At 50.3% G+C, this 19,250-nt stretch overlaps 1 protein-coding gene across 2 annotated transcripts in view; it reads right to left on the reverse strand.

Moving 5' to 3' along the window:
• The window catches only part of LOC143975741 (uncharacterized), an 83,695-nt gene that overhangs the window by 48,953 nt on the left and 15,492 nt on the right, over positions 1–19,250 (reverse strand). For both annotated transcript variants that reach the window (XR_013272415.1, XM_077478240.1), the window contains exons 2-3: positions 12,746–12,967; positions 3,660–3,769 (exon numbers count right to left, since the gene is read on the reverse strand). Coding sequence is in view for 1 of the 2 variants with exons in the window: in XM_077478240.1 (XP_077334366.1) it covers positions 3,660–3,769; positions 12,746–12,967 (332 nt within the window). In the remaining variant the exon portion in view is untranslated. The remainder of the gene's footprint in view (positions 1–3,659; positions 3,770–12,745; positions 12,968–19,250) is intronic.

Here is a 19,250-nt window from a genome sequence, read left to right on the forward strand (position 1 = left end):
ACTAATATTGCAGCTGCTGACTTTTAATATTTTTTTTAAAGGTGCAGAACCGCTTTAAGTTTATTTTATCAATTTTGAGTATTTTTTTTGCTTTTCATAAAATAAAAATCCTTTTTGAGTTGTATTTTGTGTGTTGGTCACAGCCTCATATTGGTGCAATTTTATATATTTTGATAAAATGTTATTGATCTAAAAATATTTTTAGATAATCTTTATGCACAATAAGAGCCCTTTCACACCCACAGCACCCAGGTGTCAGCGGTATTTTTAGCGGCACTTTTCAGTCATTTTTGCAGTGCTTTTCGAGAGTTAGCAGAGTACTTTTAATACCTGTTAGCGGCCTTAAAAGGATTAAAAGCGTTGGCAAAGTGCCACTGCAGTGGGTCGCTTTACTGGCACTTTGGCAACGCTGCCCTATTGATTTCAATGGGAAAGGGAGCTTTAAGAGTGGTGAATACACTGCTCCTATAGCACTGCAAAGATGCAGCTTGCAGGACATTATGCATTTGTATATGTATATGTATGTAACAGGGTGTATTTGTGTTAGAAATTCCCTGCGAGGGAAAGATAATCACCCACTGTGGTGATTATTCTGTTAGTTTGATGGCCTCTCAGAGTTAAACAACCCCCCTGAAGCCGTTAATCGGCAATGGGCAGTTGTTAAGTGGTTAAAGATAGATCACTAGCTATATAGGTGAGGTGAATATAGCGGTGTATACTGCAGTCAGGGCACAGACAACAACCACTACACAGCAGCAAGATAGGAAATCAGCCCAAAAACGATCGGTGTGTACTGTGTTGAAGGTACACAGAACACCCACTGCTTCAGATGCAAAGTAACACACTACAGGAGGCCGCCTCAAAGGCGGCCTTATATAGTGTGGGGCGTGCACTACACAGCCTGAGCTATGATTGGCCACAGGCAGGATGCCTGTGGCCAATCATGGCTCTCCTCGCTGCCGGCGCTGCGATTGGCCAAGCATGCGGGGTCACAGTGCATGCTTGGCCAATCATGGGGCAGCAATGCACTGCGCCACCGCAGTGCATTGTGGTCCGCGCGCGTCACTCGAATTTTGACGCGAACGGCCCAAACGTTCGGAATTCGCCGAACGGCCGAACAGCCAATGTTCGAGTCGAACACGAAGCTCATCCCTATCCACCAACTACTAAGGGGGTCAAATACTTATTTTACTCACTGAACTCCATTTATAACATTTGTATTGTGTGATCTTCTGTCTCCATCATATAAAATACAATTATAGACCCTTCATTTCTATGTAAGGGGGCAAAACTTACCCCATCTGCAGGGGAGACGATCGATATCCCCCCCTCTGTACATAGTAAGTCGGTCAGCACAGCCAGGCACAGTGGTGTTCCCCGGCCTGCCAGATCACAGCATTGTGTTCCTCATTAGGGACAATGTGATTGTGCGTTGTTGTCGGTTGGTTGGCCTCCGACGCGTTTCTCCTGGGTTTTGTTGGCGACAATATTAGTAGGACGGGGAGGAGAAGGTTGGGGGGTTTGTTCCGGCAGACGTGTCTCACCCAGGACTTGGTGTGTTTTCCATGTCTGTCCTCACAGCTCATGTTATTCCCTCCATTTCATTATTCACAAGTGACTTTCCTGACGAGGATTGTACGTCTCCACCGGATCCCGGTGACGGCAAACTACCCCCCCCACCCCCGCCCATACCCCCCCCCCCCCCCCCCCGCCGCACAATCCAGCCTGGAAAAGTCATTTCTTCCCCTCCCAGAGTCACAGTAATAAAAGCAGATCCGGCCTTCCAGGTCGTATTATTGAGATCCCGGCCAACTTTCTCCAGCTGAACATTCCTCAGCTTCTCCAGGGATTCCTTCTAGACTTCAACTAGGAGGAGGCGCACACTGTGACAGGACGGGGATGCAGCGGGCATCTGCACTGTGCTGGGGTGCAGAACACATATGTGCCACCGCTGAGATGCCTCCTGCACCCCTCATCAGTGCACAGATACCCCCTACACCCCCAGCCAAAGCACAGATACCCCCTACACCCCCAGCCAAAGCACAGATACCCCCTACACCCCCAGCCAAAGCACAGATACCCCCTACACCCCCAGCCAAAGCACAGATGCCCCCTACACCCCCAGCCAAAGCACATATACCCCCTACACCCCCAGCCAAAGCACAGATACCCCCTACACCCCCAGCCAAAGCACAGATACCCCCTACACCCCCAGCCAAAGCACAGATACCCCCTACACCCCCAGCCAAAGCACAGATACCCCCTACACCCCCAGCCAAAGCACAGATACCCCCTACACCCCCAGCCAAAGCAGAGATACCCCCTACACCCCCAGCCAAAGCACAGATACCCCCTACACCCCCAGCCAAAGCACAGATGCCCCCTACACCCCCAGCCAAAGCACAGATGCCCCCTACACCCCCAGCCAAAGCACAGATACCCCCTACACCCCCAGCCAAAGCACAGATACCCCCTACACCCCCCAGCCAAAGCACAGATACCCCCTACACCCCCCAGCCAAAGCACAGATACCCCCTACACCCCCAGCCAAAGCACAGATACCCCCTACACCCCCAGCCAAAGCACAGATGCCCCCTACACCCCCAGCCAAAGCACAGATGCCCCCTACACCCCCAGCCAAAGCACAGATACCCCCTACACCCCCAGCCAAAGCATAGATACCCCCTACACCCCCAGCCAAAGCAGAGATGCCCCCTACACCCCCAGCCAAAGCACAGATGCCTCCTGCACCCCTCATCAGTGCACAGGTACACCTTGCATTTGAAATCAGAGCATAGATACCCTCTACAGATCAATTCATGGCAAGGATGCCCCCAGTCACAGCACATCAACCCCCCCATAGCACACCTGATCCACGTACCACTAGACAAAGCACAGATGCCCCCTACACCCCCAGCCACAGCACAGATGCCTCCTACACCCCCAGGCAGAATACAAATACTTTATGTACCCCCATTTCACCTGTACATTCAGACCACCTATACACCCACCTCACCTGTACACCCACCTCACCTGTACACCCACCTCACCTGTATACTTAGATGACCTGTACACCCACATCACCTGTATGCCCTGATCACCTGTACACCTACATTACCTGTACAACCCTAGTAACCCTAAACCTAGGAATCCCAACACTAACCATAGTAACCCTAAACTTAGGAAACCTAACCCTAAAAACGTTAACCTTAACCCTAGGAACCCTAACCCTAAGAACTCTAACCATAACCTTAGGAAACTTAACCCTAAACCTTGGTAACCCTAGGAACCCTAACTCTATTAACCCTAAACCCTGTAGCCATAGCCCTAGGAACACTAAACCTAAACCTATTAACCCAAACCTTAAGAAACCTTACCCTAAACCTAGTAACCCTAACCCTAGGAAACCTAACCTTAGTAGCCCTAACCCTTGGAACTGTAAACCCTAGGAACCCTAACTCTATTAACCCTAAACCTAGTAGTCATAACCCTAGGAAACTTAAGCCTAACAACCTTAACCCTATTAACCCTAAACCTAGGAACCCTAATGCTAGGAAACCTAACCCTAAAGGATTGTCATTGTCTTTGTGAAAAGTGTCAGCTAAATGCATTTCCCACCATGTGACAAATCAAAGAGTGCTGATTGGTTGCTGACTTACGGCGGTTCATAGTTACAGACCAGGAGATACATGTTGCCATCTTCAAATCCCTCAATCTTCTCACAGAATTTCTGTCCACATCCGATGCGTTCTGTGTGGGCCCAGACCATCTGTGAAGAATGACAGGAATTCTCATGTGTGACAGCACCAGAGGATACAGGTAACAGCCCTCAGCCAATGTGGCCCCTGATTGGTGATTAGTGTGGCCCCCTTTCGGGGTTATGTCCAATCGAAAGCACCCCTCAGCCAATGAGCAGCCATTCAACCAAACATGTTCTGAACCTCGAAGTGCCTTGTGACTCTCAACTTTCCCATCTTCAGGGAGAATGTAAAAGCAAAACTTTTTCTATGTTTTGGATGGATTTGGGATCAGACCCCCTGTCATGTTTCTATTGCTGTCTGTGTCCTCTGTTGGGGAGACTCATCCTCTATTTGTGCCGGAGTCCCCGAAAGTGACTGGAAATCCAAATTGTTACACAAGAGTTGGGGGAAATCTTCCATCGGTGAGACACCTGACTATATCTCCAGAGGGGTAACAAATAGAAAACTACCAGGGGTTCTAACCCTTACCTACTACATCCAACAACTACCAGGGGTTCTAACCATTACCTACTGCATCCAACAACTACCAGGGGTTCTAACCCTTACCTACTGCATCCTACAACAACCAGGGGTTCTAACCCTTGCCTACTTTATCCAACAACTACCAGGGGTTCTAGCCCTTGCCTACTTTATCCAACAACTACCAGGGGTTCTAACCATTACCTACTGCATCCAACAACTACCAGGGGTTCTAACCATTACCTACTGCATCCAACAACTACCAGGGGTTCTAACCATTACCTACTGCATCCAACAACTACCAGGGGTTCTAACCATTACCTACTGCATCCAACAACTACCAGGTGTTCTAACCCTTGCCTACTTTATCCAACAACTACCAGGGGTTCTAACCCTTGCCTACTTTATCCAACAACTACCAGGGGTTCTAGCCCTTACCTACTGCATCCAACAACTACCAGGGGTTCTAACCCTTACCTACTGCATCCAACAACTACCAGGGGTTCTAACCCTTACCTACTGCATCCAACAACTACCAGGGGTTCTAACTCTTGCCTACTGCATAGAGAGCGCTGGGCTATACATACATTATTAGCGTCATGTCTGGTTTTCTCCAAAGTATTTCTAAGGCCAAATATTTTCTTCAGTTTTGGTTGGAGTAGTGAAAACCTCGGTCAGTGTTTACTTTTCCTATGAACCTCTGGGGAGACTTTCCCTGACTTCCTATGCCAAAGAAACAGGAAGTGACACCTGAGGGACACAGACAGAGGCTCTAACCCTTCTCTACTCCATCCAAAACTGGACAGTAACATGGCTCACCTTTATATACGCCAGGCTAAGATCTCAGGAACCTTGTCTGGGGGTTCAGCCCAGAAAGCCAGGACTCTGCCCCTCCTCCAGTCACAGCCATCGCCTATACACTGAGCTGCACATTGTGTCTGACATGTCTTTTCCTATATGAAAGGCAATCAGCACCCCTCATACTCATCACCCCCACCATACCTGTAGCCCCTCATACCTGTAGACTGTCATACCTGTAGCCCCTCATACCTGTAGATTGTCATACCTGTAGATTGTCATACCTGTAGCCCCTCATACCTGTAGATTGTCATACCTGTAGCCCCTCATACCTGTAGACTGTCATATCTGTAGCCCCTCATACCTGTAGACTGTCATACCTTTAGCCCCTCATACCTGTAGACTGTCATACCTGTAGCCCCTCATACCTGTAGATTGTCATACCTGTAGATTGTCATACCTGTAGATTGTCATACCTGTAGCCCCTCATACCTGTAGATTGTCATACCTGTAGCCCCTCATACCTGTAGACTGTCATATCTGTAGCCCCTCATACCTGTAGACTGTCATACCTTTAGCCCCTCATACCTGTAGACTGACATACCTGTAGCCCCTCATACCTGTAGCCCCTCATACCTGTAGCCCCTCATACCTTTAGCCCCTCATACCTTTAGCCCCTCATACCTGTAGACTGTCATACCTGTAGATTGTCATACCTGTAGATTGTCATACCTTTAGCCCCTCATACCTGTAGACTGTCATACCTGTAGCCCCTCATACCTGTAGACTGTCATACCTGTAGATTGTCATACCTGTAGCCCCTCATACCTGTAGACTGTCATACCTGTAGACTGTCATATCTGTAGCCCCTCATACCTGTAGACTGTCATACCTTTAGCCCTCATACCTTTAGCCCCTCATACCTGTAGACTGTCATACCTGTAGCCCCTCATACCTGTAGACTGTCATACCTTTAGCCCTCATACCTTTAGCCCCTCATACCTGTAGATTGTCATACCTGTAGCCCCTCATACCTGTAGACTGACATACCTGTAGCCCCTCATACCTGTAGCCCCTCATACCTTTAGCCCCTCATACCTTTAGCCCCTCATACCTTTAGCCCCTCATACCTGTAGACTGTCATACCTGTAGATTGTCATACCTGTAGATTGTCATACCTTTAGCCCCTCATACCTGTAGACTGTCATACCTGTAGCCCCTCATACCTGTAGACTGTCATACCTGTAGCCCCTCATACCTGTAGATTGTCATACCTTTAGCCCCTCATACCTTTAGACTGTCATACCTGTAGCCCCTCATACCTTTAGCCCCTCATACCTGTAGACTGTCATACCTGTAGATTGTCATACCTTTAGCCCCTCATACCTTTAGCCCCTCATACCTGTAGCCCCTCATACCTGTAGCCCCTCATACCTGTAGACTGTCATACCTTTAGCCCTCATACCTTTAGCCCCTCATACCTGTAGACTGTCATACCTGTAGCCCCTCATACCTTTAGCCCCTCATACCTGTAGATTGTCATACCTGTAGCCCCTCATACCTGTAGATTGTCATACCTGTAGCCCCTCATACCTGTAGCCCCTCATACCTGTAGCCCCTCATACCTGTAGCCCCTCATACCTGTAGATTGTCATACCTGTAGCCCCTCATACCTTTAGCCCCTCATACCTGTAGACTGTCATACCTGTAGCCCCTCATACCTGTAGACTGTCATACCTGTAGATTGTCATACCTGTAGCCCCTCATACCTGTAGATTGTCATACCTTTAGCCCCTCATATCTTTAGCCCCTCATACCTTTAGCCCCTCATACCTGTAGACTGTCATACCTGTAGACTGTCATACCTGTACACTGTCATACCTGTAGACTGTCATACCTTTAGCCCCTCATACCTGTAGATTGTCATACCTGTAGCCCCTCATACCTGTAGATTGTCATACCTGTAGCCCCTCATACCTGTAGCCCCTCATACCTGTAGCCCCTCATACCTGTAGATTGTCATACCTTTAGCCCTCATACCTGTAGACTGTCATACCTGTAGACTGTCATACCTGTAGATTGTCATACCTTTAGCCCCTCATACCTTTAGCCCCTCATACCTGTAGCCCCTCATACCTGTAGCCCCTCATACCTGTAGACTGTCATACCTTTAGCCCTCATACCTTTAGCCCCTCATACCTGTAGACTGTCATACCTGTAGCCCCTCATACCTTTAGCCCCTCATACCTGTAGATTGTCATACCTGTAGCCCCTCATACCTGTAGATTGTCATACCTGTAGATTGTCATACCTGTAGCCCCTCATACCTGTAGCCCCTCATACCTGTAGATTGTCATACCTGTAGCCCCTCATACCTTTAGCCCCTCATACCTTTAGCCCCTCATACCTGTAGACTGTCATACCTGTAGCCCCTCATACCTGTAGATTGTCATACCTGTAGATTGTCATACCTGTAGCCCCTCATACCTGTAGCCCCTCATACCTGTAGATTGTCATACCTTTAGCCCCTCATATCTTTAGCCCCTCATACCTTTAGCCCCTCATACCTGTACACTGTCATACCTGTACACTGTCATACCTGTACACTGTCATACCTGTACACTGTCATACCTGTAGCCCCTCATACCTGTAGATTGTCATACCTGTAGCCCCTCATACCTGTAGCCCCTCATACCTGTAGCCCCTCATACCTGTAGCCCCCTGCCATAAGCAGAAGGGACTCGTTAGATATAGTTGTGCCTGGAGGTAATCTGCTCAGGATAATTTGCTGCATCTCACTTGGCTTCCCCTTAGGTTCAGTGTTGCTGTTCCTGGCTTCTGCCTGTAGGTGTCACTGTCACCAATGGCAATATACAGGGGGTCTCCAGCAATGCTATATTATGACTATTTACTCCCCCTCTGGCCAACCACTAGGACATTTATTGGCAGCGGTGCATGCTGGGGAGGATAGACTTGGGGAGTGGCCTGGTGGGGTCTCTTCTCCCTTGGCTGAGGCCTGGGAAGGTGTGCAGTGGAAGATACTGGCTATGCGGGAAGCCTGTTGGGCCTAGCACAGTGACCTGGAGCTATCCTGACTGAGGGGGACATAGCATCCAATGTAGAGAGTCCGGGGAAGACGTCCTGCTGGAGGGGGGATGAGTCTGATCCTCTGAGGACCCTGGAACTTGTGGAAGCATGGGGCATCCATCCACTGCCTGCTGGCTGAGGGGCAGGGCCGGGACAAGGGGTGGGCAGGAGGGGAGGCTGCCCTGGGCACTGTGGTATCATGTGGGGGGGGGGGCACCACAAGGAAATAGGGAGGGGGATTTGTGTTGGAAAGGGGGATTTGGGGGGGCAGCCGGGAGTATGTATTGTTCTAGGAGGGGAAATTTGGGGGGTATGCTAAAAATTAGGGGGAGAAGGAATGGGGGGGGGGGGAGAAGATTTGTGCTAGGAAGGATGATTGGGGCGCTTTGTGCTGGAAGGGGAGATTTGCAGTGGGGTTATTGGGAGGGGAAATCTTAGGGGTAGATAATTTGTACTAGGAGGAGTGATTTTTTTTGAGGGGGGGGCACTTAAATTGGGGGGAATTTGGCGAGTGGGGGGGGTAAGATTTGTGCTGGGAGGAGGGGGAATTTATGCTTAGGGGGGTGAAAAAGATTAGTGCTCAGTTTGTTTTTTCTGGGGGGGGGGGGGGTGACGCATAATGCTCATACACCTTGGGGGCTGGGGTGCAGTTTGGCATGTTTGAATGACCTTGTCCCGGCACTGCTGAGGGAACATAGCATCCAATGTAGAGGGTCCGGGGAAGATGTCCTGGGGAAGGGAGGGGAGGGGAGGGGAGGGATGAGTCTCTGATGATCCTGGTAATGGTGGAAGCATGGGGGCACCCACTGCCTGCTGACTGGGGGCACATAGCATCCAATGTAGAGGGTCCGGGGAAGATGTCCTGGGGAAGGGAAGGGAGGAGAGGGGAGGGATGAATCTCTGATGATCCTGGTACATGTGGGAGCATGGGGGCACCCACTGCCTGCTGACTGGGGGCACATAGCATCCAATGTAGAGGGTCCGGGGAAGATGTCCTGGGGAAGGGAAGGGAGGGGAGGGGAGGGATGAATCTCTGATGATCCTGGTACATGTGGGAGCATGGGGGCACCACTGCCTGCTGACTGGGGGCACATAGCATCCAATGTAGAGGGTCTGGGGAAGATGTCCTGGGGAAGGGAAGGGAGGGGAGGGATGAGTCTCTGATGATCCTGGTACATGTGGAAGCATGGGGGCACCACTGCCTGCTGACTGGGGGCACATAGCATCCAATGTAGAGGGTCTGGGGAAGATGTCCTGGGGAAGGGAAGGGAGGGGAGGGGAGGGATGAGTCTCTGATGATCCTGGTACATGTGGGAGCATGGGGGCACCACTGCCTGCTGACTGGGGGCACATAGCATCCAATGTAGAGGGTCTGGGGAAGATGTCCTGGGGAAGGGAAGGGAGGGAAGGGAGGGGAGGGATGAGTCTCTGATGATCCTGGTACATGTGGAAGCATGGGGGCACCACTGCCTGCTGACTGAGGGGGCACATAGCATCCAATGTAGAGGGTCCGGGGAAGATGTCCTGCTGGAGGCGGAATGGTTTTGACCTTCTGAGGGTCCTGGAACTTGTGGAAACATGGAGGCACCCGCTACCCGCCTGAGCGGGACAAGGGGCTCAACGTAAAGTCCTGCTGAAGGGGGAATAAGTCTGATCCTCTGAGGATCCTGGCACTCGTGGATGCATGAAGGCGCACACTGCCTGCTGACCTAGGGGGCATAACATGCAATGTAGAGGGTCTGGGGAAGATGTCCTGCTGGAGGCGGAATGGTTCTGACCTTCTGAGGGTCCTGGAACTTGTGGAAGGATGGGGACACCCACTACCTACCTGAGGGGGAGAAGGGACTCAACGTGAAGTCCTGCTGGAGGAGGAATGATTCAGACCCTCTGAGGACCCCGGTACTTGTGGAAGCATGGAGGCACCCACTGCCTGCTGACCTAGGGGACATAGCATAGCATGTAGGGGGTCTGGGAAAGATGTCCTAATATTTTGGATTTAATTGGAGATAAAGCGCTTATCTTTAGGAAAAGGAGTGCTGTAGAAGACGGTTTGGGCACCAATTTTTGAGATCCCGGCTCCTTGCTAATGCTGCTGCAGCTGCAGGGTCTGATGAGGTGACCGCGGCACACAAACCCACCAGACACTAGTTGACCAATAGGTGCTGATTTAGGTCTTCGGGGTGGAGCCAGCTTTTAAGATTCAAATTTTAGGGACATTTTCCCAACCAATCGATTACTGAATTCATGAATTATTTGTAGCACCTTCCTAGATACAGTGGTGTGAAAAAGTGTTTGCCCCCTTCCTCATTTCCTGTTCCTTTGCATGTTTGTCACACTTAAGTGTTTCGGAACATCAAACCAATTTAAACAATAGTCAAGGACAACACAAGTAAACACAAAATGCAATTTGTAAATGAAGGTGTTTATTATTAAAGGTGAAAAAAAATCCAAACCATCATGGCCCTGTGTGAAAAAGTGATTGCCCCCCTTGTTAAAACATACTATAACTGTGGTTGTCCACACCTGAGTTCAATTTCTCTAGACACACCCAGGCCTGATTATTGCCACACCTGTTCACAATCAAGGCATCACTTAAATAGGAGCTGCTTGACACAGTAAGGTCCACCAGAAGATCCTTAAAAGCTACACATCATGCCGAGACCCAAAGAAATTCAGGAACAATTGAGAAAGAAAGTAATTGAGATCTATCAGTCTGGAAAGGGTTATAAAGCCATTTCCAAAGCTTTGGGAATCCAGCGAACCACAGTGAGAGCCATTATCCACAAATGGCGAAGACATGGAACAGTGGTGAACCTTCCCAGGAGTGGCCGGCCGCCCAAAATTACCCCAAGAGCGCAGCGACGACTCATCCAAGAGGTCACAAAAGACCCCACAACAACGTCCAAGGAACTGCAGGCCTCACTTGCCTCAGTTAAGGTCAGCGTTCATGCCTCCACCATCAGGAAAAGACTGGGCAAAAATGGCCTGCATGGCAGAGTTCCAAGGAGAAAACCACTGCTGAGCAAAAAGAACATCAAAGCTCGTCTCAATTTCTCCACAACACATCTTGATGATCCCCAAGACTTTTGGGACAACATTCTGTGGAGCGATGAGACAAAAGTGGAACTCTTTGGAAGGTGTGTGTCCAAGTATATCTGGCGTAGAAGGAACACTGCATTTCATAAAAAGAACATTATACCAACAGTAAAATATGGTGGTGGTAGTGTGATGGTCTGGGGCTGTTTTGCTGCTTCAGGACCTGGAAGACTTGCCTTGATAAAAGGAACTATGAATGCTGCTGTCTACCAAGAGATCCTGAAGGAGAATGTCCGACCATCTGTTCGTGTACTCAAGCTGAAATGAACTTGGGTTCTGCAGCAGGACAATGATCCTAAACACACCAGCAAGTCCACCACCGAATGGCTGAAGAAAAACAAAATGAAGACTTTGGAGTGGCCTAGCCAAAGTCCTGACCTGAATCCTATTGAGATGTTGTGGTATGACCTTAAAAAGGCCGTTCATGCTCGAAAACCCTCTAATGTAACTGAATTAGGACAATTCTGCAAAGATGAGTGGGCCAAAATTCCTCCAGGACGCTGTAAAAGCCTCATTGCACGTTATCGCAAACGATTGGTTGCAGTTGTTGCTGCTAAGGGTGGCCCAACCAGTTATTAGGTTTAGGGGGCAATCACTTTTTCACACAGGGCCATGATGGTTTGGATTTTTTTTCACCTTTAATAATAAACACCTTCATTTACAAATTGCATTTTGTGTTTACTTGTGTTGTCCTTGACTATTGTTTAAATTGGTTTGATGTTCCGAAACACTTAAGTGTGACAAACATGCAAAGGAACAGGAAATGAGGAAGGGGGCAAACACTTTTTCACACCACTGTAGGTGTTAGGATCAGGTGATTTTAGTTTTAACTCCCTGTATCCAGTGGGGTTGTGTTTGATTGGTTTAGCCTGTTCAGTATTTCACTGGTTGCAGGTTTGATTGCTCTCTCTGCTTTCTGGAGAACTGTGGATTGTTCTGGAACATAGGTGTGGAGCAGCCCTGGCCAATACCTGGACTTCGCTTACAGTTCTACAGAAGGAAGTCTAGTGTCCTCACTTTGTTTCTTTTTGGAGTATCCCACCCACTGCCCCAACCCAATCCAAGTTACCCAAAAATAAAAACACCAAAAAGAGAACCCGTGGATGGTTTATTGAGCCGGAGAGTGACTATGGATGTGTGCCTGGCTAGGAGCAACTGCTGGGAAAAGAAACCTTGGACAACTTTCTAGCGGCTCCTATGGGGTAGCGCTACATATCTGTAATTCCTCTGAATTTATAAATTAGCTGGCAGATCAGTTCCTTCCACGTTTTCATCGTTATCTCTCAGCTGTCTATAATATCACCCCCCCCCACCTCTGTGTTTAATGTTACAGAACCCCGAACTCTGACCTAACCCTGACCCAAGAATCAGGAATGTACAATAGCCACACTCACAGCCAGATGCCCATAATACATTATTTCGTCCAAAAACATTGGTCTGACTAATGGGTCCCAATGTATGAACATAGAAGGTGGTGAACCCCCATCACCACTCTCATCTGGGGGCCAATTCTAACCCACCCAGAGGCTGGAGACCCCCATTACCTGGGTGTAGTGGCCACACATTTGGCCCTCCTGGCAGGTGTCGGCAGTGAAGTTGTAGAAGCTTCGCTCGTTATGCCAATCGGCCAACCCCATGTCCACATCCAGGCTGGAGCCCGACATCATGAAGAGGTTCTCCCCCCGGTATCCGCGTTCCTCATTATGTTCCCAGATGCACTTTGCTGCATAGGATGTAGCCAGCTCCTCCAGGGCGGAGTCCCAGCTCTGCAAAGGAAAGATTTGCAGGAATATTCATAATATCATCTTAAAATTCAACAAACAGCCCAAAGCAAGTTCATCCCAAATGGAAGACGAGGTTCCCAAGCTGGAAAGTTACATAATATCTGTGCCGAGACATTATTCTTACCAGTTATATCCCCAAAGCCTGAGACCCCCAGCATTGGAATATACAGATGTGATGTCAATTATAATATCACCTGACACCTCCTCTGGGGCGGAGTCCCAGCACAGGAATATATAGATGTGATTATATCACCTGACACCTCCTCTGGGGCGGAGTCCCAGCACAGGAATATATAGATGTGATTATATCACCTGACACCCCCTCTGGGGCGGAGTCCCAGCACAGGAATATATAGATGTGATTATATCACCTGACACCTCCTCTGGGGCGGAGTCCCAGCACAGGAATATATAGATGTGATTATATCACCTGACACCTCCTCTGGGGCGGAGTCCCAGCACAGGAATATATAGATGTGATTATATCACCTGACACCTCCTCTGGGGCGGAGTCCCAGCACAGGAATATATAGATGTGATTATATCACCTGACACCCCCTCTGGGGCGGAGTCCCAGCATTGGAATATATAGATGTGATTATATCACCTGACACCTCCTCTGGGGCGGAGTCCCAGCATTGGAATATATAGATGTGATTATATCACCTGACACCTCCTCTGGGGCGGAGTCCCAGCATTGGAATATATAGATGTGATGTCATATTTATTATGTCACCTGACACCCCCTCCACTGCTGTCCCCCTTTCTGCCCCCCCCCTCGTGCTCCTCTCCGGTCCCCCTCCTTTCCAGTCCCCCTCCGTGCTCCATTCCGGTCACCCTCCGTGCTCCGCTCCGGTCACCCGCCATGCTCTGCTCCGGTCCCCCGCGGTCCTTTTCCGAATGCACAGAGTCTGTGATCACTGACTGTCCAGTACATGAAGCCTAAAACAGTCCTCAGAGACCTTCACAAAGCCGACATCCATGGAGGAGCCGAACCCAACTCTAAAGCAGTTCACAGAGACCTTCACAGAGCCAAAAATCGAAGACAGAGCCAAGCCCAATCATAAGACAGCTGGAAATTCCGATGGTGTGTACACAAATCCGACATACAAAGTTTCACGCATGCTCGAAATCAAGCAGAAGAGCCACACTGGCTATTGAACTTCATTCTCCTCGGCTCCTCGTACACGTTGTACATCACCGCAGTCCTGATGTTCGCAAATTCCGAGCAACTTTGTTTGACTGCGTGTGTGCAAGACAAGTGTGAGCGAAACTACCCTCGGGAAAAAAACATGGATTTTGTTGTCGGAATGTGCGATTGTGTGTGATTGTGTGCTATTGTGTGCGATCGTGTGCGATTGTGTGCGATTGTGTGCTATTGTGTGCGATCGTGTGCGATCGTGTGCTATTGTGTGCGATCGTGTGCGATCGTGTGCTATTGTGTGCGATTGTGTGCGATTGTGTGCGATTGTGTGCTATTGTGTGCGATCGTGTGCTATTGTGTGCGATCGTGTGCGATCGTGTGCTATTGTGTGCGATTGTGTGCTATTGTGTGCTATCGTGTGCGATTGTGTGCTATCGTGTGCTATCGTGTGCGATCGTGTGCGATCGTGTGCTATCGTGTGCTATCGTGTGCGATCGTGTGCTATCGTGTGCTATCGTGTGCTATCGTGTGCTATCGTGTGCGATCGTGTGCGATCGTGTGCTATCGTGTGCTATCGTGTGCTATCGTGTGCGATCGTGTGCTATCGTGTGCTATCGTGTGCGATCGTGTGCTATCGTGTGCTATCGTGTGCTATCGTGTGCGATCGTGTGCGATCGTGTGCTATCGTGTGCGATCGTGTGCTATCGTGTGCTATCGTGTGCGATCGTGTGCGATCGTGTGCTATTGTGTGCTATCGTGTGCTATCGTGTGCTATCGTGTGCGATTGTGTGCTATCGTGTGCTATCGTGTGCGATCGTGTGCGATCGTGTGCGATCGTGTGCTATCGTGTGCTATCGTGTGCGATTGTGTGCTATCGTGTGCTATCATGTGCTATCGTGTGCTATCGTGTGCGATTGTGTGCTATCATGTGCGATTGTGTGCTATCGTGTGCGATCGTGTGCTATCGTGTGCTATCGTGTGCTATCGTGTGCTATCGTGTGCGATTGTGTGCTATCGTGTGCTATCGTGTGCGATCGTGTGCGATCGTGTGCGATCGTGTGCTATCGTGTGCTATCGTGTGCGATTGTGTGCTATCGTGTGCTATCATGTGCTATCGTGTGCTATCGTGTGCTATCGTGTGCGATTGTGTGCTATCATGTGCGATTGTGTGCTATCGTGTGCGATCGTGTGCTATCGTGTGCTATCGTGTGCTATCGTGTGCTATCGTGTGCGATCGTGTGCTATCGTGTGCTATCGTGTGCTATCGTGTGCTATCGTGTGCGATTGTGTGCTATCGTGTGCTATCGTGTGCGATTGTGTGCTATCGTGTGCGATCGTGTGCTATCGTGTGCGATCGTGTGCTATTGTGTGCTATCGTGTGCTATCGTGTGCTATCATGTGCTATCGTGTGCGATTGTGTGCTATCGTGTGCTATCGTGTGCGATCGTGTGCGATCGTGTGCGATCGTGTGCGATCGTGTGCTATCGTGTGCTATCGTGTGCGATTGTGTGCTATCGTGTGCTATCGTGTGCGATCGTGTGCTATCGTGTGCTATCGTGTGCGATCGTGTGCGATCGTGTGCTATCGTGTGCTATCGTGTGCGATCGTGTGCTATCGTGTGCTATCGTGTGCTATCGTGTGCGATCGTGTGCGATCGTGTGCTATCGTGTGCTATCGTGTGCGATCGTGTGCGATCGTGTGCTATCGTGTGCTATCGTGTGCTATCGTGTGCTATCGTGTGCGATCGTGTGCTATCGTGTGCGATCGTGTGCGATCGTGTGCGATCGTGTGCTATCGTGTGCGATCGTGTGCTATCGTGTGCTATCGTGTGCGATCGTGTGCGATCGTGTGCTATCGTGTGCGATCGTGTGCTATCGTGTGCTATCGTGTGCGATCGTGTGCGATCGTGTGCTATCGTGTGCGATTGTGTGCTATCGTGTGCGATCGTGTGCGATGGTGTGCTATCGTGTGCTATCGTGTGCTATCGTGTGCGATCGTGTGCGATCGTGTGCGATCGTGTGCTATCGTGTGCTATCGTGTGCGATCGTGTGCTATCGTGTGCGATCGTGTGCGATCGTGTGCGATCGTGTGCTATCGTGTGCTATCGTGTGCGATCGTGTGCTATCGTGTGCTATCGTGTGCGATCGTGTGCTATCGTGTGCTATCGTGTGCTATCGTGTGCGATCGTGTGCGATCGTGTGCGATCGTGTGCTATCGTGTGCTATCGTGTGCGATCGTGTGCTATCGTGTGCTATCGTGTGCGATCGTGTGCGATCGTGTGCTATCGTGTGCTATCGTGTGCGATCGTGTGCGATCGTGTGCGATCGTGTGCACACGGCATAAAACAGTCCATAGAGGTCTTCACAAAGCCGACATCCACGGAGGAGCTGAACCCAACTCTAAAACAGAGACCTTCACAGAGCCGACATCCATTATTTAATTTTTTGAAAGCCTGTGGAATGTGAAACACAATCAAAAACTTCACCGTGCAAAACAAATGTGCGCACCTAAAGAGTGAAACACAAAAGTGCAACGGGGACACAAGTCCTCTAAAATCAGAGGGCCTTGCCCTGAATCCCCCCGGGGCCCGAGGCTCCTGACGGGGACAAGGACACTTAAAACTTGGTCTTCCTGTGGAGCTGAGAGGAGCTGAGAGGAGGTGAGAGGAGCTGAGAGGAGGTGAGAAGGTGAGAGGAGGTGAGAGGAGGTGAGAGAAGGTGAGAGGAGGTGAGAGGAGGTGAGAGGAGGTGAGAGGAGCTGAGAGGAGGTGAGAAGGTGAGAGGAGGTGAGAGGAGGTGAGAGGAGCTGAGAGGAGGTGAGAGGAGGTGAGAGGAGGTGAGAGAAGGTGAGAGGAAGTGAGAGGAGGTGAGAGGAGGTGAGAGGAGGTGAGAGGAGGTGAAAGGAGCTGAGAGGAGGTGAGAGGAGCTGAGAGGAGGTGAGAGGAGCTGAGAGGAGGTGAGAGGAGGTGAGAGGAGCTGAGAAGAGGTGAGAGGAGGTGAGAGGAGGTGAGAGGAGCTGAGGGGAGGTGAGGGGAGGTGAGAGGAGGTGAGAGGAGGTGAGAAGAGGTGAGAGGAGCTGAGAGAAGGTGAGAGGAGGTGAGAGGAGGTGAGAGGAGGTGAGAAGAGGTGAGAGGAGGTGAGAGGAGGTGAGAGGAGCTGAGAGGAGGTGAGAGGAGGTGAGTGGAGGTGAGAGGAGGTGAGAGGAGGTAAGAGGAGGTGAGAGGAGCTGAGAGGAGCTGAGAGGAGGTGAGAAGAGGTGAGAGGAGGTGAGAGGAGCTGAGAGGAGGTGAGAGGAGCTGAGAGGAGCTGAGAGGAGGTGAGAGGAGGTGAGAGGAGCTGAGAGGAGGTACCTCATTCCTCATCCCTCACTCCTCATACTTCAGTACTGACATATCTGCTTAATCTCACACCCCTGTTTATTGCCCAGTCATAAATCTCATATCTCCTCCTCAATATCCGATGTCTCAGCCATCATTCCTCATTGATTACACCCCATTCTTCATGCTCGATGTCTCAGACCTCCCCACACACATATGGAATACAGCTCACACATTCCATCCCTTCCTCCTCATTGCATCATCTGTCATACCTCGTGCCTCATACATACCTCTGTGATCCCATCACAGCCATTACACGGATCGCCATGAACATAACAAGCATTGTGGCGTGTGTTTGGTATGAAGATAAATCAGCCGTTCTGTAACCTTCATTTATAATATATGGGAAGTCCTCCTCACCTGGGGGGGTATATAAGATCTCCGCTGGAGACCAGGGGCAGAACCGTATGGAATATTGCACCCCATAGAAAATGTGAAAATGTTACAAACAATAAGACATAATACAGATCCTGTACCGAAGAGGCCAACGTTGGGGGTGATATTCGGGCACAACCTGCCCCGGGTATTGGTTAGATTTGCCCCGGCAATGCCAAGTTGTAAAGTGAATTGGAGCCATAAGAGAATTGAGCTCTGAGTGAGATCCACGAAGGACTTCCACCTCCCGAACAACCACGTTGTGGGTTCCACCCCCCGAACAACCACGTTGTGGGTTCCACCCCCCGAAGAACCACGTTGTGGGTTCCACCCCCCGAAGAACCACGTTGGGGGTTCCGCCTCCCGAAGAACCACGTTGTGGGTTCCACCCCCTGAAGAACCACGTTGGGGGTTCCACCCCCGAAGAACCACGTTGTGGGTTCCGCCTCCCGAACAACCACGTTGTGGGTTCCACCCCCCGAAGAACCACGTTGGGGGTTCCACCCCCGAAGAACCACGTTGTGGGTTCCGCCTCCCGAACAACCACGTTGTGGGTTCCACCCCCCGAAGAACCACGTTGGGGGTTCCACCCCCGAAGAACCACGTTGTGGGTTCCACCTCCCGAACAACCACGTTGTGGGTTCCACCCCCCGAAGAACCACGTTGGGGGTTCCACCCCCGAAGAACCACGTTGTGGGTTCCACGTTCTCCACCATCCTTCCCGCTATTCCGATATACATTGGAGATTTCGGCCCCCCGATCATCATCTGGATGAAGGGGCAATTGGTTTTATCCAACATTTAAGAATGACTCTGCTGGCAGGAGATGTATCCAGTGAGGGGAGCGGGGGAGGTGTGTGGAGCCCGTTGGAGGTCACTGATTTGCCCTGTGAAGGGTCTTTAGGAATGGTGAGACTTGTGACTCCAAAGATATCGGCCATATCGGCAGATTTCCTGGCTATCCCATCCTCCACTCTTCATGGCTATCCCATCCTCCACTCTTCATGGCTATCCCATCCTCCACTCTTCATGGCTATCCCATCCTCCACTCTTCATGACTATCCCATCCTCCACTCTTCATGGCTATCCCATCCTCCACTCTTCATGGCTATCCCATCCTCCACTCTTCATGGCTATCCCATCCTCCACTCTTCATGACTATCCCATCCTCCACTCTTCATGACTATCCCATCCTCCACTCTTCATGGCTATCCCATCCTCCACTCTTCATGGCTATCCCATCCTCCACTCTTCATGACTACCCCATCCTCCACTCTTCATGGCTATCCCATCCTCCACTCTTCATGACTACCCCATCCTCCACTCTTCATGGCTATCCCATCCTCCACTCTTCATGACTATCCCATCCTC

This window comes from Lithobates pipiens, unplaced genomic scaffold, assembly GCF_037356315.1.
Source record: "Lithobates pipiens isolate NorthernLeopardFrog02 unplaced genomic scaffold, aLitPip1_a1.2 Scaffold_13, whole genome shotgun sequence".
In the NCBI taxonomy this organism is placed as follows: domain Eukaryota; kingdom Metazoa; phylum Chordata; class Amphibia; order Anura; family Ranidae; genus Lithobates; species Lithobates pipiens.